Genomic DNA, 25,555 nt, shown 5'->3' with positions numbered 1-25,555 from the left:
CCCGAAGTACCAGGCGAACAGAAATGCGTAGTAGGGTGGAAAATGTTACCTAACAGAGCATTAACAGGATCATGTTCATCCACTGTTATTTAACACGATTCTGTTAATTAACATGATTATGCTAAAATTCTGCATACTAACAGTGCTGGTAACAGTGTACTTTTACTGTGCTGTTAACTAAGAGAGATGAGTAGTAGCTAAACAACTCTCATGATAACTAGAGTTTCTCTCATCCTACTTGTTATTTCTGTTCGCCTGGTACTTCAGCAGCCTCGAAAGCCGACTTATGAGGCTACAGCTGACGGTCGAACAGACGGACATAGCTAAATCAGCTCATCTTGATGCCCTGATCTGGAATACACATACCCTGATATCTCATATTAAAATAAAACCCCTTTTGTGATGTTTCTCTAAATGTAAATTTATTTAATTTTGTTCATTGCGATATTAATGTATGTTAATGTTTATAATAGACACAATATTCCGTATATATATATATTATATATAAGTATATATGCAGGCGCATCTCGTTAGATATTTGATGTATATATAGCAAAATATGCACGCGTGATTCGTATTATTATTTACAGGAAATCCCTTTAAAAGAGTTTAAAGTTCAGAATGAATGGAATTTTGGCACAGATAGGCGTGTTCAAGCACAAAGCAAACCGTAATGTATGCATATATAATATAGTATGAAATAGTTCCCAATGAAAAGAATAAAAAATCAAAAATATTTAAATAGCTACTGTTACACGTATTCAAATCAAATTTTGAGGTGGGAAACTTGCTTGAACTAGCTTTGGATTCAAGGGCCAAGACACGTGCACATATAACATATGTATATATTATAAATGTATATATGTTTGTGTGTGTGCTAATACTAAGGCATACCTATTAAAAGATTTTTTGCGCGAGTTCCATTACAGTTCATTTGTTTTATATATTTTTTTTTTAATTTTTATTTTTTTATTTGTTCTTAAATTGTTACTAAATATTTGATTACTTTTTAAATTTGTTAATACTCTTCTTTGTGTTGGTATTTTTCTTTGGCTTTTGAACATTTAGACGAGCGAGAGAGCGAGAGAGGATCATGATCTTAACATTTATAGTTTGATGGTGCAATAACTCTTTCAACAGTGTAGCAACAATTTGCAGTATGGTATACATATATATAGTATATATAAGAAAATTTTAAACTCTTTGTGCTATGCAGACAGTGTTAGTGTAAGTTATACATAGTAAATCCAATATATATATTTCCGTATATATATATATATATATATATATATATATATATATATATATATATATATATATATAGTTTGTTGTATAGAAATTTAATCGAATCGAATCGGAACACGACTAAAAATTCAACATTTGCATAAAGTCAATGGAAATTGTAGTTTGCTTTTGTAACTTCCTGTAACGTGTTTGTAGAATTCGCTTGAAGTAAGAGATTATCGTGATTATCGTGTAGTTGTTGCCCCAATTTAAGCATCGGTTTCAGATCGTCGCCTCCGGCCAGGACCACCCGGAAAATTGGCCGCGGCCAGGCCCATGCGATGCTTTGCCTCCTGGGTGCCCGAGTAGCCGCGCGCCAAGCCAAAGTCCACCGTGCGCTTCGAGCTAACGAGGGGAAAGAGGAAGGAAGAACAGCATAAGAATAGAATAACAACGGAAGTGCTAGGACTATATACATGGGAATATATGGGATACTTACTTCTCCAGATCGTTGCGTGCTCGTATTATGGTGCGACCGAAGCGCGTCATCAACTCCATCAAGAGGTCGTCGGGCACCTCCTCGAGTTCGTTGTAGCCGCCATAGCCGCCGTTCGAGCTTTGACTGTTTTTTGTGGGGAGGAGGGGGTCAGTGAAGCGAGTTATTAAAGTCTCTATAAATGCTCATATTAGGCTGCCCTGATGCTTCTATAAATAATTAATGCAATGCTATGCCAAATCAAAGCTGTTCCAGCCGACCTGGCAAAGTAATTAAACCATCAGGCTCCCTAATTACTTTGCCTTGTAATTTACATTTGTTGCGTATCTGGCATTTGCATGGAAATCGAATGTCAGCATTCACTTTACATCTCCCTCTCTCTATATCTCTGTGGAGAGAGAGTGTGAGAAATGTCAATGAATGTAATTTTCCATTCGAGCAGTCGCCTCGTTGAAAGAACTCTAAGCTTATCAAGAGGTGTGTGCACTTCAGCTGTCGTCTTAGTGAGAGTTTGAAACACGAAAATACAATGTTTGCAGCTTAAAGTGTCGCATCAGCACGAGTTTACATTTAGTTAATTAAAATTTCTACGAGCTGCGAGGCATATTAAAAATGCTAATGCAAAGGGGAACTCCAAGATAACAAAAAAAATAAATAAGGAAAGTGTGCAATTGACAAAGGACACGCGCAGCCACACATATATACACGCTGACACACATGCATACATATACATATACAGTTTTCTATATGCGTTGTTGAAATTAGCATCATCATCTCAGCTCTCAGCTCTCAGCTCTCAGCTTGCCAGCTCTTGGCTGATGCCAAAAATGCTCTCTATGCTGCCGCTAGCCTTGCCCAAGTTGAATTCCCCTCAACCGACTCTCTCCCTCCCTCGGCCTCTCCCCATCTACCACCCATCTCGTGCTCTCTAAACACTCTCGGATAATTGGCTTTGGCAAATATTTTTATACAATATTCAGAATTCGCAGCTTAAGTGGCAGGAATTAATTAGTTCGTGTGCGATAAAGATAAATGGCGTACAGCTAAGGTTATTCTACAACTACCTGGGCATGGGGGCTGCATCGGTTCGCGAGATGGCCAGCAGGCAGATGCTCATCAACGCCAAGGCAGCGAACGCAATTCGGTTTGTCATCATTGTGCTGTGATTTATTTGCTGAAAATAGAGGGAGAGAGAGAGAATGAGAAGAGAGGGATTTAGAGTGTGTGAAAATCAATTATCAGAGGTCTGATTGATAGAGTGTTTTAGTTTAAGCTACTTAAAATTAAGCTCCCATTTTCATGAACCACCTTGCGTATGAGCAATATGCCCCAACAATTAAAAATCGATCGGCAGAACAGCCGCCAGTCATAGTCGGCCACAAGCGGAAGTCCGAGGTATACCATTTCCCATTAGGTGATTCATTAACTACTCAACGAAGCAGAAGTCCACTCTCCTGTCCCCTGCCCGGCCCTGCCCGTGGCTTGACTTCCTGTCCATTTGGCTACTGCCCAGTCGTTCGGCTCGTTTGGCCCCTCAGTTTTGCATTCTGCACCCACTTCCTGTCGTCGGCTGTCCCAGTCGTGCCCCTAATGCTGTTGTCACTGTTATGTTTACAGTTGCGAAAGTTTTACAGCTCTGTGACAACTCCCTGACATTAGTGGCCAGGCAAAACGCCCCCATCAGCGGAGCGCACTTCAGTCCGCACACTGAATTGGCTCACTGCACCTGTCCGCCTCTGGATGACCGATGTCCGATGTCCGATGTCCGATGCATGACTCTGGCATTCAACTCTGAGGTGGGCTCTCATTTAATCATTTGGCACTTCGGTCGTTTGCCCGGAAGTGCCCCCAGGCACATGCACATGCACATACAGGTGCACATACACTTGCACATTCAAAGTGCACTCTCGTTGATAGACGTGGCGATATTTGTCATCCCACAGGCCCTTCAATGTGTGTGATGAACTAAACAAAACTGAACTGAGGGGATCGCAGGCAATCAATCGCATGTGTTCCGAGCCATTTTTAATAGCAAAATAAAATAAATTGCGTATAATTCGTGCATCCAACGTACCAAGGATCTGAGCAATTCCAACTTGGAAAATGATTTATTTAGTTATTTATATGCATATCAGTGGGTGTTCAAGAGGAAGTGGTGCAAAGAGTAGAGCAGATATACGGAATAAACTGGCTCTTAAAAAGCATAGCGTATGCCATAGACCATAAAATATTATTTAAGGCTTATTCCGATAGCATTAAACTTACATTAAATATAAATTATTATATTTAGTATATATTAACAAGCTTAAAAAAATATATATAAATAATAATATAAATAACAACAAATATTATTAGAACAAACTTTAATATTATTAAACTATAAATATAAATATTTAATCTAATTTAGCTAAATATACAATCGAGCTCTGAAAGGGCATATGCATAATCATATTTCAAAATGATTTCCATTGCAGAACTGACATTAATTGTATTTAATATATTTGTCCAAACTAGCTCTTGCATGTCCCGTAATTATATTGAAAACTTACTCAGAGTTAATAATTAGGCATTAAATGTAATTTAATATATTTAGCTACAGGTGAATATTAAGAGCTGTCGCCAAGCACAGAAGCACTTGACTGGGCTTAAGACAGCCATGAAATGGAATGAATTCCACTTATTTACTTCACATCTTCAACTAATTGAATTAGCTCACAGCCAAACTACCATAGACTAATTAATTCGTGCATTGGACAGAGAACGCAGCCAGCAAGAGGTCAAGTGCAAAAAAAGTGCCCGATGCGTGAGTGGGCAATTACGAGGGGCAATTGCTTTGTGCAGACCTTTAAGTTATTTACAAAGGGAATTAAGAGAAATCGCTTTAAGTTTCAACTGGTTGGTTCGAGGAAATGCTCGGTCATAAAGGACCATTTGCCATTTAGAGATAAGAAGATGTGCGGGTTTCGCTGCGAGTCTTAAGTCCGTTTTAAAGGCTGATTCCAAATCAAATAAATTGGACCAACATTTCAAAGGAAAGCCAAACGAAGTCATATACGCGCACAATAAGATCAATATGTGATTGCATTTTATGACCCAAACGTTTGCCGCTTCACTCTGACTGTGACTTTGACTGTGACAGTGAGTGTGACTTTTACTGTGACAGTGATTGTGACTGGGGAAAGCTACAGGTTGCTGGCTGTGTGCCGTCTCCCAGCCTCGGGTTCTCTTATCGAACCGCAGCAACAAGCGGAAAGTGCTCAACTGAACTAGGGCACATCAAGCAAACGAATGGACACTCATCGCACTTTTAACAAATAAAGTAATAAACCGATTTTACGCCGCTCCGGACAAATTCCGTCCATCTCTGTTTCATTTTATACCCTACGAGTCTCTGAATGGGGTATGTTAACTTATGTACAGGGAAGATTTGAAATCAGGTATTAGTTAATTATTTTTGTAAATCAATAAACTTTGAAACTTTAAACTTTGAAACATTGTAAAACAAAAAAACTTAAAAAAAAAAAAATAAATATTTTTCTTAAAAATAAAATAGACTACCCGGCGCTAAAATTTAATTACACTTTAAACTTGCCAACATTTTTCAAATATTTTATTAAAGCTAAGGAATAATTTGTTCTAGATAACTTCATATATTCGGTCCTTCATGGAATGATAAGGCAGCCAATGTAGCTCAACAAAATCTACCGAAGCTAGTATTTTCATATCTTTGCATTGCTATACCACTTTGCTTTTCCATATTCCGTAAAAGTCATGATTGATATTTTAAATTATGTTAAGATCTGGAGAAGATAATGTGAACATTTTCATCCCAATCCATGGGAGATAGATAGAAAGATAAACAATATATGCATAGACTATATAAAACAAAAGAAGAGAAGCATAATCAGCAACCAAAAAGAAGAAAGCTATCATAGGTATTTCTGCTTGAGTTTGCATCGAATAGTTAGTATAAAGGTAAATTTTGTTTTTATGGAATTCAAAATTTGTAGTAAAAAAATACTGAGTGTATCTAAGTACCAACTTAGATTCCTCTATGCCATTAGCCGAGAATGTGCTTTTTAAAAGCAACCAGTGTCTGTTGTTTAGTTGCCATTCTCAAATTTCATTGGTAGCACGAGGCGTATGATTGTGGCTTGTGGCTTGGAGCATTTGTTGTCCAGGCGACGACTGCTCAGTGATGCGATGGGCATATGAATGAGCGAGTTTGTCTGACCAACCGTTTATCAATCATTTTCGCATTTGATTTATGGCCGCCTGCGCAGCTATAATGAGTGGTGCGTAAATATATCCATACATACACACATATATGACGTATACGCCCCGGGTACCTGCAGCAGTTGCCCCGCTCAGTGGAGTGTAAAGCAGAGCGCACATAAATTTCGATTATTTTTTCCTATATACGACTATGGATTTGTTTGCTCCTGGGTCTGATAGCAACCGTGAGCCAGTTCACGAGCATTCGATTGTATTTGTATATGATGAGGCTTAAAGGCTTAGCACGAATGCAAATAAAAAATAAAATATTATCCGAAAATAATAAACATATAATATTATATTTGCGCACAAATAAGCAGATAATCAACAATTGTGGGGTCAGTGCACAATTCTTATTGCGCTCGATTTGCGAATAACTAAATATTTATAATGTTTGTTCGCAGCAAGCTGCAGGCCCACACACACACACACACACACACACAACTCCTGCTAGCCTGCCTGCCTGCCATCTGACTTCACACTTGGCTGAAATGAAATGTGTAGTGGCTGCAACTTCTGCTTCAGCTGCCGCAGCGCTGCTGCAGTGGTCCTTGCTATCCTTGCTATCGCGCATTGGAGTGATTCGCTGATTCAGTCACATGAATTTTATGCCCTGAGCCAGCCAAGTGCCAGACGATTAATTATAAAATGCAGCTGATAGTTGATAGTTGGCTCAAATGACGCTCGCAGCTAAGCTTGACAACGAATTACACTGAATTAATAAACACTAAAAATCTTGACAGGCTGAAAAATAAATTATCTTAAACAAAAAGTGAAAATTTTATTTAAAAAAAAAATGATATACTTGAACAAAAGGTATATATATACTTATATATACTTTAAACAAATTTATTGCAATATAATAATAGAAAATATATCATTTAGATTGTAAAAGAGCTTTACATATTTTGTTCTATTCCTCACATTAATATACAATATTCAAATAGGATATTTTAGCTAACGATCCCTCACATAATGAGATTTTTAATTTATTTTAGTGATTAAATAGAATATATTAGGGCTGCAATTGATTTTAAATCAATGAAACTCTGAGAGCAGAGAGTCTCAAAACATATTGACATATTTCTAATGTTTTTACTTTTTTACGATCATCTCCGCTCATCTCATCTCATCCCTCAATACCGCCGAAGCGTTGTTTTTTTGTGTTCTCAAACATCACACACAAACAAATTATACAGCACTGCACCTGACACTGATATGAAGATTGAAATATATGTATGTACGGGAATTCACTAAAGAACTAAACTATTTAAAACTTGGAGGATTAACGCACAGTTGTAGTTGGGGTTCGAGCTATCAATTTTGGACTTTAAATTTACCAAAAACAATTAATAGTTAGTTTATGGCAAAACTTGTTTGTTGCTTCTGGAAATAGTTTTGCTGAACACAAATTTTCCCGTCACTTAAGCTCAAGAATAATTATAACTTGGCCTGCACGCATGCTGCTGCCTTGACAGCCTGCAGTGCCACTTGGCTAAAGGTGTCGCCGTGTTGCTTTAATTTCCAGCATGTGCCAGAACTTTTGCTTGTATTAAAACAAACATCGTTAACCCATACACACATACATATGTATGTGGTGCATGTAAATTGCTTTGGTGAAAGGAAAAACAAGAAAATATTACGATTTGCAGATATAACGAAAACTAAATACCCTTCAACTTGTTATTATTTTGTAATAATTTTGTATGAAATATTAAGTTCACTTAGCTATAAATCAATAAACTTTATATGCTATAAACATATATTTTCAGTTTTATAATAAATATTAATTAAATATTTTAAACTGAATTTTCTGTAATTTTTAAATTCTTATTTGAAATATTCTTATTTGAAACTTAATAAATTCTCAAATAAATTATCTGGTCTTAGTCTTTGAGCCTTATTTGGACTTAAAGGCGTTTCCTTTTGCTATATATTCCCATAAAAGCCATCACTTATCTTTAAAATTACTATATGATATCCCCATGTATTCTATATAAATAGGAAAAGTCTAATAGTCCCATTAAATTATTTTCTAGTATTTTTCTTTTAAATTAAAAATTAAATATATACAATGAAAGTACGACTGTTTAGAAAACCATCAAGTATTATTATTCCTCCCCGAAAAAAAAGGAACTTTTAACTTCAAAACATAATAGATTTGTATAAGCTGAGTCACTAACATTTATCTATAGAACAACAGAGAAGCATTAACAGTTATATGTATAAATAAACAAAGAATAGACAATATGGTATAGATCAACTTGTGCTCTGTAAACACTTCAAATAAAGCAGGTCTAGTGAACATTTGCCTATTTATCTATAGAAGAACAGAGAACAGTTATATGTATAAATAAACAAAGAATAGACAATATGGTATAGATCAACTTGTGCTCTGTAAACACTTCTAATAAAGCAGGTCTAATGAACATTTGCTCTTAATTCTTGTTTATATTTCAGTAACCCTAAAGCGTTGACAAAATACCTGGTGCGCTCGCTCTCAAAGTAGACAGTCGTAAAACGTATATACTCCTCTGGACATAGTAAACAGAATATAAAAATAGAAATTAAGCTGCAGACCAGCCCCATCAGAGTCCTTGACAGTGTGCCTTGGGTGCGGTTTGTTCTGGCCAAAGTGAAACTGGAGACGCAGACATTGAAATTGCATTGCGTTGATTATGGTCAACACCTCGACCCGTTTCACTATGCTGTTCCAATGTGGACATAGATGTGGATATGGACGTGGATGTGGATGTGGATGTAGATGTGAATGTGGTTGGTCACCTGCTGTGCTGGTAACTGAAAACGTACTTATGATTTTATATACCTCGGGCTGGGGCTCGGCGCCGACGTGGACTTGGGTCACAAGTCTGAAATTGAATTTGGGTCATTCAATTGCTGCTAGCTGGTCTCTGGCTAGCTCCGACTCTCTGACTGACTCCAAAGGGGAAAATAAACGAAAGCTGCACGTGATTGTGCTGCTTTGATTTGAATTCTCTATATACTCGTAGTTCTGAATTGGCTTTAATATATAGGCCAAATCGCAGAAAGCCAGCAATAATTACGAAAATTACCTACACGAGTGCCAGCACTCTAGTTTTTGCATTAAATTTTCATAATGCCAAATGAAAATTGCGTACGGCACGGGTTGCCAGGCGAGAGAGAAGGGCGCAGAGAAGCTGTCAAGCTGCCGCTTGCCGCGTTGTAATTGGATGCTTATTGAATTAGCTACAAAGACGCCGATGGGTGGCCTGTCAGACTGCTGCCCGAAGCCCGAAGCCCGAAGCCCGCCTCCTGCTGTGTCTGTGCGCTGCCATTTAGATATTTATCAAATTATTTCGTTTGTCAAATTAAGCAAACAAGTCGTTCAGCGTTCAAGCAATGGCAACAGTAAGATTGATTCCGATTCTCATTCGCATTCTCATTCGCATTCGCATTCGTCTTGGCGAAACGACAGAAGTCGCTAATCCAACCATTTTATTTGCCCAGATTTGTGATTTGCTCTGCCAATCAGTTTCGACTGTCGATTGCGCGACTCTGCCAGACCGCATTCATTTTGTTTTCATTGACAGCAGACAGAGTCAGTCACTATATAAAGAAAATTACTCTAAATACTATTATTAGCATAGTATGAAATAGTTTCAATATTTTACAATTTTCATTTGGCAACTTTTGGCATGCGGAAGTGAAGCAACCGCAGCTCTCACGTAAACTCCCCAAATCACAAAATTCTGCAAAACTTCCCAAGAAACTTCTTGCTGGACATTAAAGTTAAAAGGTTAGTATAACGTGTGCAGGCGTGTGTAAAAGGTAGAAAAAGACGGCCACGACTTCAATGTCGCAGTCGCATACATTTCCAGATAAACCATGTCCGTTTACATTATACAGCTTTCATACGAACAACGTGTTCATAAAACTTTCATATTGCATACAGTTAAATTAACTTGGGGCTACAACGAATATACATAATCCCTAGGAAGTCCATTTGTGTTTGCCGTAAAAGCTAATTGAAATAATTAAAGTAGTACAGCATCTAAAGTTGCTATAGTAAAACTTAAAAAAAATTTATGAAAATACTTATAATCCCAACTGATTATACCTTCAAGGCTCACTTAAGTGAACTCAACTATGAACCATAAATATTTCTAAGCACTTCTCAGAATATCTGAATTGAAGATTACTGAAATCCCAAGGTCCTCAGGCGTTCCACTGTAAAGGTAATGCATAGTCAACTAATAGATTCTTATGTAAGTCAAATGTCAACTTATATACTTAAGAAAACGAAATCAAATTTAAGAATATTGATACTGAAGTTCTTCAACAATTAAATATTTTTTGCGTATATGTATAACTTCAATTTGTTAAAAATTTTAATGTTGATATTTATATAAATAGAGAATTAGTCGACAATTGAATTTTATTTACTTTTGACTACAATTTTGAACGTTTTTATACATTTAATTTAAATATAATTTTAATTTTATTTATTTATTTATTATTATAATTTATTATTTATTTTATTGATTTATAAGGTTTTTATTAAATATATTTTTAAATTATTATAATTTTTTTATTTCACATTTTAATACTTTTAATCAATTAATTTTTATTTATTTATTTTGACTTTATTTATTTACTTTTTTTTTTTTTTGTACTATACATATATATATTTTTTCAATATTATATTACATTATTATTATTTAGCAGGTCTTACTATTACAATAATTATTCATATAAAACATTTCATAATTGTATAATTATCATCTAGTTTATCTTAATTAATCTTCATTATAATTAATTCAAATGTTGCAAAGTAATAAATAAAATAAAAGCAAAGTTATCTGGCTTCCGTTTGAATAATTCTTAATTCCTTACTAACGAATTGGACTCTGAAGGCTTTTACTTTTACTTGCGCACTTAGGAGAAGACAAAAAAGCAAAAAAAACTGACGTCAAGTAATTACAACCTCTAATGTAGCTCCCGAAACTGGGATCCAGCCCTGGGGAATAGAAGTTCTTAGCATACAAGAGAACGTTACGACGAGGACAAGGACGAGGACGAGACCTAAGGTACCTCTTAGAGAGCGAACAACGAACAAGGAACAACGAAATAACGAACTGCGGCAGCGACTAGAAAAACGAAAGACGACGTCATCATTGGAAGAGCACGCGCTGCTCAAATGCCAAAACAAAAAGAAATTGTTGTCCTAAAGCACATGCCGCATCCTTGACGAAGAGGGGCAGCAGGAGTCGGGAGGGAGCAGTGCACGACGTGCCACAAGACAATGTTAAGCAGGACGCACAAACATTTAACGTTTGAAGCTAAAAGCATCGCACGCAACAGGACGAGCGTTGAGCCGACAAAAGCAACTTCTGGGACTCGGTTTGGGCCACACAAAAAAAAAAAAAAAAAAAAAACATTATGGAAAAGTTGGGAGTTTTGGGGTTTTGGTTTTGGTTTTGTCTTGAGATACGGATTGAACCGTCGTCAATGTGAGCAGCAGCTATGTACCTGGGCGCTCTTTACATTAACTTAAAAATTCATTGCGACCCAACTAATACTTTTATTTAGATTTTCGTAGCGCCTCCTGCACCTTTGCGAGTCGCCTCCGCATCAAAATGATGGAAAATTATGCGAGAAATGTCCGACACAGATTAAAATAATTGCACAAAGGTGTTCAGCGCGCAGAAAATCGCAAATTGCGGCCAATCCAACAGGTATTGGCCATGGCCTCATCCACTGGGATTTCCCTCTCGAATTGTTTATTTATTTATTTAAAGTGAGCATCTCGTGAATTAGCCGCAGGTGATTTGAATTCTTGAATTCGGTTTGAATTGTGGCCAAGCCTTTGAAGATTCTACTCCCAATATGGACCATCGGATCGAATGTTGTAGAATCCCAGCTGCAATTGACTCCTTTTCGCATTTGCCAACAGTTTGGCTAGCTATGCAGCATATTTAGGCTTTGAAAATACTTTTCTGTTCTGACGCTGATAAAGTTTTGCGTACGTCACAGATGAAGGAAAGAAACCCACATGTGCTAAGCGCTCTCAACTGCGTCACTGGGCAAAACAAAAGTGCAAAATATTTAAATAATGGGCCAACTATGCTTTTGGGAGCAAGCACAAAATATGCTAGGCAAAGTTTTTCAGCCGACCCAAAGCACAGTGGGCCTCGGCCGGCAAAACATGGCAAAAATCAGAAAAGGATTGAAAAATCTATTTTTAAAATTTTTTGATGCTATTTGACAGATAATTAACCAAACGGTCAGTCATACTTAAATTAAATTGAAAATATATTAATTTAAAGCGTTGTTATAGAAAAAATTTATCATTTAATTAATCAAATTAACATTAACATTATATAAAATTAAATTAAACAAATTAAATAAAATTAAATTAAACTAAATTATATTATATGCATTTAAATTGCATAAAAATAAGCGAAGAAATATGAACAATTTTCCCATTTGTGAATTGTATTTTGTTAAATCTATGTTAATTTGGTATCCTTGGTTCTTTTCCAGCAAAATTACATAATTATAAATTTAGGATCTATTATTTTTAGGAAACCTCTAATTTTAATAAACATTTTTAATTTTGGTCGACTGCATCTTCTTTCCCCCAAGTGCTCGCGAGTGATTTTTATAGACGCGTAAAGGAAAATCGCCTCTATAATATTTATTGCCTCAATCATATGCCATTTGGACCTTTAAAATATGTGTCCTGCTTGGCTCAAAAGTTATGAGGAAAATGAGCACGTTCCACTGTGCGTTGCACCTACGGCCTCTGCTGCGGCACTTTGTATAATTGTTGCATGTGGCTTGGGTTGCCTTGCCTCGAATACTTTGCCATCATGTAAATCGCGAGCACATATCGATGGTAATGTGTATGTCACTCCGCTCCCCATCTCTCCCCTTCTATCTCAATCTCTCTCACTCTCCCCCCTCTCTCACGCTGGCTTCATTAAATTGCCATTAGAGATCCGAGTCGAGTTCAACTGCCGTTCGCAATGTCAGCCGCAGTTTCAATTCCCTGACTAGGTCTCAATTGTTGTCGGTCGAGCTGCTGTATGTGCCGCTGCCACATTCACAATTGACATTTGTTTGTTTATGTTTTCCGAGTATTGTTAACACAACTTTTGCCAAATCAAATAGAAACCCTTTCTTCAGTCAGCTCAGTTTATTTGAATATCGAGTGGGCAACTTTTTTGCACTCTGACATTGCGGCTGCAAATGTAAATGTTTTTCTATTAAACGACCTTTGTGTTCGCTTTTACGATACCGACCTACCGGCATCTCACACACACACACACACACACATCTATACATACATTTATACATTGTGTTGGATATTTTCCAACTTTGTAAACACCGCAAGGCTCAAGGACTATGTAATTTATATACTTTGTTTACCAATTGAACAGCAAAGTTAGATATATTTCAACATGAAAGCTGCAACGTTTAATTACTGATTTTGAATAGGCATTTGCAGTTTATAAACTAGAAATCTATGCTGATTTTGCTTTGATAGTATTGATATTTATATTATATTTGCTTTAATTTTAATAATAGAATTGGTATTTCTTGGCTTTCTTGTTTATAATATTGCTACTATGTATATTATATAATTTAGCCAGGAATATTATATTATATTAAATATTGATTTTAACAATAGAATTACTATTTCTATACCTAGGAATTTTCTGTTTTTAAAACTGGACAGTAAAATTTGAAAATCAATCGCTTGTTTTTTATACCCTGAACCCATTTTCAGATTACAGATTTCATATTGAGTACTATTGCAGTCCCTGGAACTTGGAGCACTGACTGTGTTTACGGTGACGATGAGTCTGTGGCCACAACTCGACACTGCTTACAGGGTATCTGCAATACTGTCTCCTCTGGCTAACACTCACTCACCTCTTCTAGCTGTTATGCTATGAGTCGTCATTTAAATGGCTGCACGAATGTTTCTGCTAATAGCGCCACAGAGAATGCCGAGACTCGTATTTTATGACACAGCAGAGTCAGCTGCTGACAACAAAAGCCGAAACCCGAGTCCTTGACTCGTCTGCTTTCGGCTCGGGTTGCGGATTTCGATGTTAAGCTGAGTATAATTTATAGGATTAATACGAATACAAATTTCTCTGGACGGAATATGCGGATGTTTTAAATTCAAATTTGAACTGTAGCAAGTCTGAGATTAGAATGCGCTAATATATATGTAGATAGCCGCTGACAGCTTGAAAGATAGATTAAAGTAGAAAATAGAGAGAGAATACATAATTGATGGCAAAAAGTATAAGGAAATATTCAACATACGATAGCTAGATTAAACAGAACTTATTATCTTTATTGTCATTATTATCTTAAATTTAGTTGTAAAAATTGCATCCTCATTTAAATAATCATTTTCAATGTTTTCCACAAAGCACAGCAAAGCTTCATCATTTTCTTTCTAGCAATATAAATCTTCTGCTCAATTCCCCTTTATTCACATTAAGTTGAATCTCTGGCAAATGTCATGCAAACTAAATCATTGTTGCTGATAGAACTGGAAAATAGCTACAGAGACTACAAAGGCTGTTCATGCAAGTTGCCCGAATTATTGAGTTTTGGTTATTGAATAAAGTTAATCGAGATTGACTTCAACTAAGCTGGCACACGAGTTGAAATCTATTCCCTTTTAAAATATGCGCATGTTGCCCCAAAGTGGAGCACTTGAACATTGTTCGATTCCTGCTGCATGCACTGGGGCATAGCAACGATATTTAATTTTACCCAAGCGCCTTAATGCTTCCTTTTTGCAAATATTTATCCGCATTTAAAAAGTATTTTATGTTACAATTCTTTGCCGGAGCCAAGGAGAATGCCAACCTACTCCAGTGATAAGACATGTATGCATTCACTTGACTCTCATCCCCCATTTGACGACATCGCCCCTCCTTCCTGTGAATGAGGTCGGCCTTATGCAGTCTTCGTTTTGTTTGCTTAAAGGATTCCAAATTGTTTGCGTATGACAAAGTTTGCATTTTGTAATAAATTCGTTTCATTCAAAATATTTCAACATTTATGATCGGCATTTAAATTAAAATGCCAATTGCCCAAGTACCCAAGTACGTGCGTGTCACCTTTCTAATATCAAATTGCAAATTTATGAAGTTGCAGCATTTCATTTTGCAAATATTTTCCATTAGCATTAAATATTTGCTCTTGTTTCAATAAGTAAGTATCTGTTCTTTATGTGGGTTGTGCCTAATGAGAGAGAAAATTTATTTTCTTGTGATATATATATACGTATATACATCGAAATGATCTATAATTATCAGTGCTACAGTAAACAAAATTCTATGTGGAAAGTTGTCCTCAACTCCTCAAATTGTTTGGCTTGAGTGCTCAAAAGATATCCTATTTTCAAAAGGAAACCAGTTTGTTATTCAAATAATCGTAATTATGAAACACGTCATAGTTTTATTATTATATGATTACTAATAATTAACTAATAAATATTTTCGTCAAAATATGCTGAACTTGAATTGCTCTGGTTATCTCTAATCAAATACTATTTACTATATGGAATGCATTGTTTACTGTAGTAGAACTGACTCAATAACCTCTATATATCTCGATTCATAAGTTCTACGGTAAATCCAATAAAACTTATCTGGAAATTGATTATAGCGGATATCATAAAATCAGAGCAAATAAATTGGTTTTGCCTTGCCATGAAATAATGACAAATTACTGAAACTTCTAAACGTTGGATAGATATATGTCTATATAAGTATATCTATATGATGGGCAGTTGCCCATAAATAAATACGGCTGTTAATAACTGCAAAGCCAGCAAATCAATATTTACAAAAATAACAAATACAACTTTTTATGGTTTCTCAGTAATTGTGGTGGATTAAGTACGTGCTAAATTATTTTTTGTTTGTTTTTAATAAATATTTAGAAAGTTCTCCGCTACCTAATATTCTTGTATATATTTTCATAAAAAAGTGCTTCGAATTGAAGGGATATCTATATAAAATTTTTATTCAAAATATGGATGATATGAAATCACCTCTTTCACTCACACTCTGATAAAAAAAAACTCAAAGAGCACCTTTTACGTCGGATCATCAACCGGCTCGTTCGTCATCCGCTCTGGATTCTCCCTGACCTTTTGGATTAGTATTATGATACAAAAAGTATATTTGTATGTATAGATATGTATGCGAAGGTTGTGCTCGCTGAGCACTTCAATTTCGTACGTGAATGGGTGTGTGCATGTAAATATAAATATGAAGACCATTTGCATAGATTGCTGGATGTATTGGCTCACGTACTTAGTCTCATTGTGCGAGCGTCAATCGTATCGCTCCCTAAACGATGTTCGTTAAAAGAGCGTAAGACGAGCGTAAAGAGTTTTTAGTTATTTATTGTCGAATTTTGATGATTTGTAATAATACTTTATTAAAGCTGAATACTTTATAGCTTTGAAGTTTATACGATCAACGGTCACTTAAAAACTCAGTTTAAAGCTTAAAATGAAAGTAAAGATCCGTTCATTTTATATGCTGTGCTTTACATTCCAAATTTAGTTCCAGCCAGAAATGTTGATCAATGTTAAAGTTTTATTTTTGCTCCACTATTATGTATTCAAACATGTCTTTCCCCAACAGATTTCTACATCGATTACAAATAATAAATCAGACTTTTAATACAATAAGTATACATTTAGCTATTAACACCATGTTAGTAGTGAAACACGCTTATATAGAAAGGCATTACATCTTCGTTCTTGGCTTCATTTGAATGCCTTCACGCCTGCCTCCTCACATAATATTTATACGCATTTAAAAAATATTTTATGTTGCATTTTCATAAGCATTTCTTTACTACTGGGAAAATGCCAATGGCATGCAGTTCTTCGTCTCCCAAGGAGCGTCCTCTGCTCCTCAATTGGCCTCCGACGAAGGCGTTAAAGTCGTCTTTATGTGTCTCTCGTTGGTTTATTTGCTCAATGGCCTTCAAATTGTTTGCGTATGACAAAGTTTGCATTTTGTAATAAATATGTTTCAAGAACGCTAAATATTTTTGTCTTTCTTGTACGTACAATATATCTGTTTCTAAAAAACTTTGTGTTTACAGAAAAAGACATGTAAAATTCTAAACAATATCATAGAAATTTGAGAAAATGTTTTATCATATTTACATTTCAAACTTAAAGCAAATATTATCTGCCCAAAGGCATAAAATTGTCAATTTTAAAAATAACATGAATTTTCTACAAATAAGTTAGATTAGATTTATGATTCAGCATTTCGAATATGCTGGTGATGGCGTTACAATTCCTAAGAACTTAACTGAAATTATAATCTAAAATCAAGAAATTGATCATGTTAATTTTAGTACTTTTATTAGAATATACAAATAAATTATAAGAAAAAGTCTTTTATTTTTATACCCATTCCTTATATACTTCTTGGTTTGCTAACTCACCTAAGCAAATCAGGTCCCGCTTGGTAGTCCATAAATAATATACCCGTAACGCCGTTCATAGGCATTAACCCATAATCCGCAAAAACAATCCAATTAGACATAAACATTTTTTTATTCAAATTTCGTGGCCAATTCGAATGAGCAAAAGTCTATGGCATATTCCATGGTCCAGAATAATAATAATAATCATCACAATATCCATAATAATATAATATGGCGCAATGCTCGGCGCCACTCGAAATTTAATGACATCCACGGGTAAATCATAATGAGTTCATGGTGTGCGTAAAAAATTATAATTTTGCAATTCTCTCTTGACTCGAGAAAGTCCGGCGGACGGACAAATAACTAGAGAAATGTTTAATTTGCGACAGTTGCAGCAGAGCTCGAATTGGGAAACAAAATGTTTAGAACTTTTAGCTCTATGGTAATTCAAGAACATGTGTGTGTGGGTGTCTAAGAGTGTGTGTGTCTGTGTGTGTGCAACCCAAAAAGCGGCAACATCAAGTGCCGCTCGTCCAAGTTTCTGCGGGTAAACATTGCGTAAACAATTTAATTAATAAAAATATGTAAATTTAATGAAAAGAACAAACGCCCCAACAAAAAATATAATAAAACAGAAAGGCTAGCAATTAAGTTGCCGAAAAAAAGAACGAGGGATACTACAGTGCCGGGTCTTGAGTAGTAGTTTTTACGGGCTCTTACAGCTGACCGTTTAACTTGAGCGTCATAAATGTATTTTAATTGGTGTTCAGGTATGCCTTAAAATGCAAAAGTAAAACTTTTTTATGAACTAATTGAAAGCGAAAAAGTTTGCGATGAAAAGCAGATGCCCTGTATTATGTTCCTCTTGTTTTCCTTTCCTTTCTTTTTTCACATTCTGGACAGGCTCGCACTCAGCCAAGCCACACGCAGAGAGGGAGCCAAACTGAAATCCAGTAAACTCAATATTTTCGCCGTTACGCGCACTGCTTTCCTTCCATCTGAGGTCTTACTGATGTTTATTCATTGTAAATTTAAAGAAAACAAAATTAGGCTGGCACAAGAAAAAACCAACAGTTTGTCACCATTCACAGCCGCAAAAAAATAACTGGAGGCGTGGCCGGGCGTCGTAAATAGTTTTTGATTTCCAGCTCTGTACGAATGGACACCTGTGCGCATAAGCGTGGTCAGAACATGGTCAATTTTACAAATAAATTATCTTAAATGTTTATGAAACATTTGTCTCTATAGCCGCTGGGAAGACATAAATTTAATATGTGGAATTGCTTCAATCTTTTAAGTGAATATTTCTAACTTTTTTAATATATAATTAATAATATAACATTTAATAAGTTGACTGATGTTTTAAATATAATCAATTTTGGTTTTTAGAGTTTGAAATTAAGTCTACATAAATTGGATCAATTTTTGGAATCTTTTTAATGTTTGTATATTTACATCAATAATATAAAATTAAATAAATTAAAGTTGAAAAATTTATTTATTTATATATTTAATACAACAAGAATTAGAATTATTAGAATCTGTATTAAATTTGCATTATAAGCAACTTAAAACAGCTAAAACAATTATTACTTAAACTCTGATGCAAATTCTAAGAAAGTATTTATTTTATGAAATATAGTATTTTATTTTATTTAGGGCTCCCTCATATTCGACTTGCCAATCTCTTACTCCTCTTCCCTAAGTACTTATAACATTTAATTCAATTGAAGCTTACTCTATCAAGAGTAGTACACTCTATGCTTGTGTGGATTTTATGTCCTTATTTAACTTTAAAATATCATTATATGTAATATTAAATGAATGACGAATATATACATATATAAAAGCAATACACCCTGATTTCCCATTTTCAGTTCAGGGTATAAAGAAAAATATAAGCATTATCTGAATAGGAAATACTATTCACTATAAAAATATGTTTATTCGGATCAATATTACGATACGCGGTGCATGAATAGCTTTAATATTTTGGACATTTCAAAAGCTGAGGGAAGCTAAAAGTAAATTACAATTTGTGTTGTAGAATATTTGGAAAGCGTCAAGTAAATGCTATTTAATTTATTGTGGAGTATTTGCTACATTAGCACACATAGAGCACCTATACTATTGAATATTTTTTGATTACTTGTTAATTTTGTTTATTTATTTATAAAAAATATATATATGTATATAAAAAAAAAATCTTAAATCTGATATTGATGCAATAAATTAAATCAAATAAAACTTGATATATAATATGCAAACAAGTTTTAACGAGTTTATAAATTTATATCAAGGATTATAATATACTTGAATACTATTTATTAAAATACTATTTTCCTTAAAATGAGCAACTATACTTCATGTTTGCTCGGGGCTGATTCAAATGATTTTTTTATTATAACGGAACGCCCACATTTAACATCAAAAAGACATACAAACTGATATTGCAACCAGAGTTTTAGTGCCAAATTCACTGATGCGAATCGCTGAGCAGCAACATAAGAAATTCAACTAAATGCGATTTGTGCTTATATTAATAGTAGCAGGAGAAAATGTTGCTCAAATGCGCACCAAAAATGGCATCAGCGGCTTAGTTTCAATTTTAACAGAAGCGAATATTTTTCTTTTATCATTCTTAAGCTCTATAATATAAATTTAAAAGCCACATTTCGTTCACTTTGGAAGATGTCGCTTATTGGAGCTTGCAGTTTGCACGATAATCCCGAAGACTTTTCCTTTTGCCCGGCCTTTTGCCAAAGTATAAAATAATAAAGGTACAAAATCTACCTTAATTTCGCAATATTCAGTAAAAGATTTTTGCGATATTAAAAGGGTCGCATGAACGAATTTGGCAAAAAGGCAATGTGAGAACAAAATGTCCTTAGCCGAGCACACATCCAGGAAGGGCCAAAGGACCACGTGTGAGTCCGTGTGACTGGCAAGAGCTTAGGACAGTTGCAAGCTAAATTCCAAAGAGGTTTATTACGCCTTTCTGGAAAGCAGAAGCTCAAATACCATACGCCTTTGCCATATGTCGGGAATTTAATCTTTAGCTCTGTCTGTATATTTACATATGCAATTTTCAGTTCATTAAACAATCCCTGTGATATAGATAGATGTGATTACAATAGGAGATATTTAACTATGCAAATAAAGAGAAATTTTATAAAATTAAAAATATATATTTGAGTATGTCTCTGTAGGTATCTAATATTATAATTTGTATTACCAACTTTAACTCGCTTGCAGAGCCAATATACTCTTTTGGCCTCATTGGCACTCATCATAAATGGAGCCTTTACTGGCTGTGCGGCTGTCTAAAGCCAAAGATTTAATGCTCTCAACATATGTATACATCATGAATGTCACTCGGTCTTATTAAATTGTAAGATTTGTTACAAGTTAAGTTAACTTGTAAAGACTGTTATCTAGAAGGACGTGGACATTCAAAGGCTACTGTATTGCAGCGTACTTTTTATTTGAAGTTCAACCTCCGAAGAGATATGGATTCACATCTTAAAGGCTGCACAGCAAAGCTGAGTTTACATGTGGATTGCTTTTATTTGTATCTAGGCTTGACCTGGAATACTTATAGATATATAGGAACTGAACAAATAACAACTTTAACACTGTTACAGTAAGAAGCATTACAAAATTTTTCAAGTGTAATGTTGCACTGTTGGTCTCTGATACAGATAAATTGTAAATTATGTGTTTTTTTAAGCTCTTGGCGAATCGAAAAACATTAAGTTTAAGGAATTTAGCTATCTTTGGCCATGAATTGTGTGGCACAGCCAACGGGGTCTGAGTAAAGCAGTCGAATTCCTTTGACAGTCACAGTAGCAAAAAGCGAATTACTTTAAAAATGTATTTTTGCTGTTTTATATCTAATTTGTATTTTTAATAGAACGACAGAAACGAGCTATCATCTAATTGAATATCCAATGTTATATTCAATTTCATGTGCAATAATTAGATGATTAAAAGGGCCTTTTTATCGTATTTGAAATAACGGTAATTATTAATTATTTTGATTTTATGATTTTGTTTTCTGAAATATTTCTAAAGTCCCATTTAATGATGGAGGAAAATATAAATGATTTCAAATAAGTACTGACTGCATATACATATATGTATAAAGGCTGTAGCAGGAGCTATATTGCATCTGATGTTCCTATTTATCACAATAATATTAAATTTATTCAAACAACTTTCTTAGATAAACAGGTGTAGTTTAAGGTATTGAGAAATGGTTTAAAAATATTAAATAAATCTAATAGAATATTTGAAATAGAGCTTTAATCAATTTCAAAAAGAACAACGTTAATAATTGTTTAGAACCAGAATCTAGGCACAGTTTCTCATGAAGCACTAAAACAATTTGTATAGAGGATACAGCCTTCCAAAAGTAAAAATAAAATTTCTAGAATATTTTTCCCCTATCCCTAAAATTAAAAGACAAATTTTAATGAATGTATGTAACATTTGCATTTTACTGAATTAAACTCTTTTTGTAATTTAAAATATTTATTCCAAACAGCACATTCGCTAATTTTATTTTTAAAAATCTCACTTACCCTTCTTTTCAAACGAATAAATTGATAGAAATTTGATTTAATTTTGTCTTTGCAGACTCTGCTTAATTGTCAGATTTTAGCAAGTTTTTTATGAAATTTCAAGAACTGCACAAAACAAGAAAAATTCATTAAAAACTGTGAAGCACTTTGAAAATGTTTTTGAACTAGAATTTCTGATTTGAATTCACCGTCGCTAGCTGCTTCCACTGCTGCTGCTGTTGCTGCTGTCGCTCAGGACTTTCCGCTGCTCCGATAACTGCACCGCTTTGGAACTGAAACGTAAGTGAAAATCGGCTGCCAAGGCGCACTCGATTTATACGAGTCGTTTGTTCAGTTCGTGCCTCCAGAGTTCGTATCAAAGTGGACGAGGATTCGAAAGATTTCAACGCAATGAATACATCTGTATACGTGTGTGTGCATGTGTGTGTGTATGTGCGTATGTTCTTTCAGGTAAATAGCGTCGGCACGAGTAACCAAACGAACGCCCACGACATTGATGTTGCCCATGCAAGATTATGCGCAGTCATTGTTGGACCACACGTCGTATGAGCAATGTGCAACACGTGGTACGCGGCCAGAGCCACGGGTATTTAGCAGAGTGCGTTATTTTAGCGGTTTATCAGACAGCAATTACGCACAATTAGCGCTCGCCTCACACACAGTGTGTCACGCGATCTTATCAGCTAATCATCGAATCACTCTAATCAGCCACAGATTATTTTCAATTAGTTGCACATATATTTGGCAGCCGTCAGCTAAAATCTAATATGCATATAAATCCTTGGCTCCTCGCACTACAAAATGGCCATTGGCTTATTAATTCATCGGCAAGAGGGGGGCGTTGGCTTTATAACACTCTTATCTAATTAGTTTTATACAATATGCTTCATATTTTAGCCTACATTATCAACCGAGAGGCGTACACGTGGTTTTCATGCTTTTCCGCAGTGACATTTATTTATTTTACTCGTAGTATTTAGAGAAGGTCATGGTAAATTTGAGTAGGCTTCACGGTTTTGTTTATATGCGCTGTGCGTATAGATATGAACTTTTCAAGAGGATTTAGAAAGTGCTTTTAAAGGATTACTCGGAAATATTGTAAGGTTTAAAGGAGGAGGAGGAAAACAAACAAATAAAATGGTTTTTGATTAGTTATTGCCTTCTCCATATTAGCCAAGTTGCTTGCGAAAACTTTTTCATAAAGATTAGCAAATGGGTAATTAGCAACATAAGAGAATTGTCTATGGAAGCAATTCACAATAAGTTAAGAATTAGAGAATTATAATTTGGAATTCAGAATAGGTAAAAATTGTTTTTTATATATGCATACATATTTGCTTGTTAATAAATCATGTTCAAAATCTCAGCTAAAGCTAAGCTAACTTGCTAAGCATTTTTTGATATGAATCATATTCTCTGCTCTAAGCTGTTATTTTACTTTATTTTCTCCATTTTTGAGCTGCATGATGTTATGAAGTAAGTATATCATTTATCTTTGTTTGAATGATTCCTTGCTTTCTCTAGCTCATACAGGTCTGATATGATATATCAACGGGGTGGGGTCAGGTCAGCGATTGACCAAATTAAACTAAATTAATAATACCTTTTAATATATAGAAATAGTATTCTTTATATATTCACAATTTACTTAAATCAATACATATAGCCAGATCGAATTTTTCAATTTCATACATCCTGAAGAAATCAGCTTAGTTCTTCCCGAAAAACAGAAAAATGAAGCCGCTTGAATCTGAAAATGACGCTTTAATAATTTCCAAACTAATAATCCTAAAGCTTTTCTCTACTTGCCGACCATGTGAACGAATTACAATATTTTCCATGTTGAAAATCGAGCTTAATAAATGTCCATACACTTATGGGCGCATTCACTTCGAGAATAACTTTGAATATTCAAATACATATTTTTTCTTTGTCAACTGAAATTATAGAATAGACGTGAACCACAATGAATAATAAAAGCTTTTTTGTATATATGTATATAAGAATTAATGCGACTTACTCAAATGCTTGCATGAGTACACAATTGTTTACAGTATTTATATGTGTCTATAAATACATATATATATATATATTGTGTACATGCAAAGGATTCATTGAAACATAAAATTATTCAATTTAAGACTTTTTTTAAATATTTATGTACCCAAATCTTTATGTTAACCTGACTTTGGAGATATAAAATATATTACTGAAATAACCAAGAAAACAATAACGGACAAACAGCTGAGTCCAAATGCGATAAAAATAAAATATATATACAAATATATATATTATTTCGTAGGGTATTCCTTTATTGTCTGATAATGAATAAATGCCCGATATACATACATATATTGTGTGCATTTGTTAAAGCTTTAACCCAAAGGTGATAAGCATTAATTGATATGAATTATATAAGTATTTAAAGAATTCATTATGATGTTTAAGCTTTTCTTAAATGCAGTCTAAAGTATTAGACGAGATAGTGGTTTTCAAGTATTGAATTGTTTATGAAAAAATATAAGTTATTATAAATAGTAATCATTATAATGAAACAGTGCATAATATTAACGGAAATAAGCTGTTTAGCATATCAAACATATACATATATTCTTGATCAGCGTATTTGTTTGCTTCTATATCTGCTCGTATGTATATCTGTCTCTCTCCCTGTCTGACTCATAGTCTGTCTCTTCGTTTGTGAGTCTAACAAGAGCTAAAGACGAAGAAGAAGTGCCGAAGCATTTGATATTTATATTTGAGTAAGACGAAACTAGACTGCCTGCAGCAGCAGAGAGTGTTCCCATTGGTCATTTAAAGGTCGACTGCAACGATCGGGCGACCTCTCTACCTGGCATCGGGCTCAACATTTGAGAGCGACTTAGACTCTCAGTGAAAGTAGCCGTATATAAAGGGCAGCTGCAGCTGCAGCATTTCTTCAGTCGCCCAGGCCTGGAAGAGGTCAGTCGTGCAGTGCAGTAAAGTGAAGTGAAGTGAAGTGTGTGTTAGTTCAGCAAATCATTAAAGAGTACATTTTTAAAGGAAATAATTAAAAGAATGACTTGGAAGAAATGTTTGCGTTCAGCTAAGCATTAAACACTTGGAGGAGGAAATACTTTGAAGGAATATTTAGAAGAAATACTTAGATAAAATACATGCACCTAAGCATTCAAGGCAAAAATTTAGAAGAAGTATTCGGAGGAAAGATTTAGGTAGAATTGTGTCATCGTTCAGCTAAGCATTAAAGACTTGGAGGAAATACTTTGAAGGAATATTTAGAAGAAATACTTAGATAAAATACATGCAGCTAAGCATTCAAGGCAAAAATTTAGAAGAAATATTCGGAGGAGACTTAGAGGAAATACTTGGATGAAAGATTTAGGTAGAATTGTGTAATCGTTTACCCAAGCATTAAAGAGTTAGAGGAAATACTTAGAAGAAATATGTCATCGTTCAGCTAAGCATTAAAGACTTACAGGACATACTTGGAGTAAATACTTAG

General features: G+C 34.7%; 1 protein-coding gene and 1 long non-coding RNA gene across 3 annotated transcripts; one reads left to right on the top strand and one right to left on the bottom strand.

The window, feature by feature from the left end:
- Positions 1-383: 383 nt before the first annotated feature.
- On the bottom strand, positions 384-22,385 carry Dh31 (diuretic hormone class 2). Of its 2 annotated transcripts, none has more exons than XM_018005034.2 (5): positions 22,242-22,385; positions 22,054-22,158; positions 2,785-2,894; positions 1,724-1,846; positions 384-1,629 (listed from the first exon to the last, which is right to left on the bottom strand). In XM_018005034.2, the coding sequence occupies exons 3-5, from the start codon at positions 2,874-2,876 to the stop codon at positions 1,494-1,496; spliced, it is 351 nt and encodes a 116-aa protein (XP_017860523.1). In that variant the 5' UTR covers positions 2,877-2,894; positions 22,054-22,158; positions 22,242-22,385; the 3' UTR covers positions 384-1,493. The 2 variants fall into 2 exon arrangements, with proteins under 2 accessions (XP_017860523.1, XP_017860522.1); XM_018005033.2 differs by having other exon boundaries at positions 385-1,629; positions 2,782-2,894.
- LOC149269961 (uncharacterized) lies at positions 8,280-8,995 on the top strand. Its single transcript, XR_016269209.1, has 2 exons — positions 8,280-8,371; positions 8,456-8,995. It is a non-coding gene; the product is annotated as an uncharacterized LOC149269961 (long non-coding RNA).
- Positions 22,386-25,555: the final 3,170 nt, after the last annotated feature.

Source organism: Drosophila arizonae, chromosome 3 (genome assembly GCF_054131065.1).
Source record: "Drosophila arizonae isolate 15081-1271.41 chromosome 3, UAZ_ARI_1.0, whole genome shotgun sequence".
In the NCBI taxonomy this organism is placed as follows: Eukaryota; Metazoa; Arthropoda; class Insecta; order Diptera; family Drosophilidae; genus Drosophila; species Drosophila arizonae.
The sequence above is the reverse complement of the archived record's forward strand: the minus strand, read 5'-3'. Positions and strand labels throughout refer to the sequence as shown.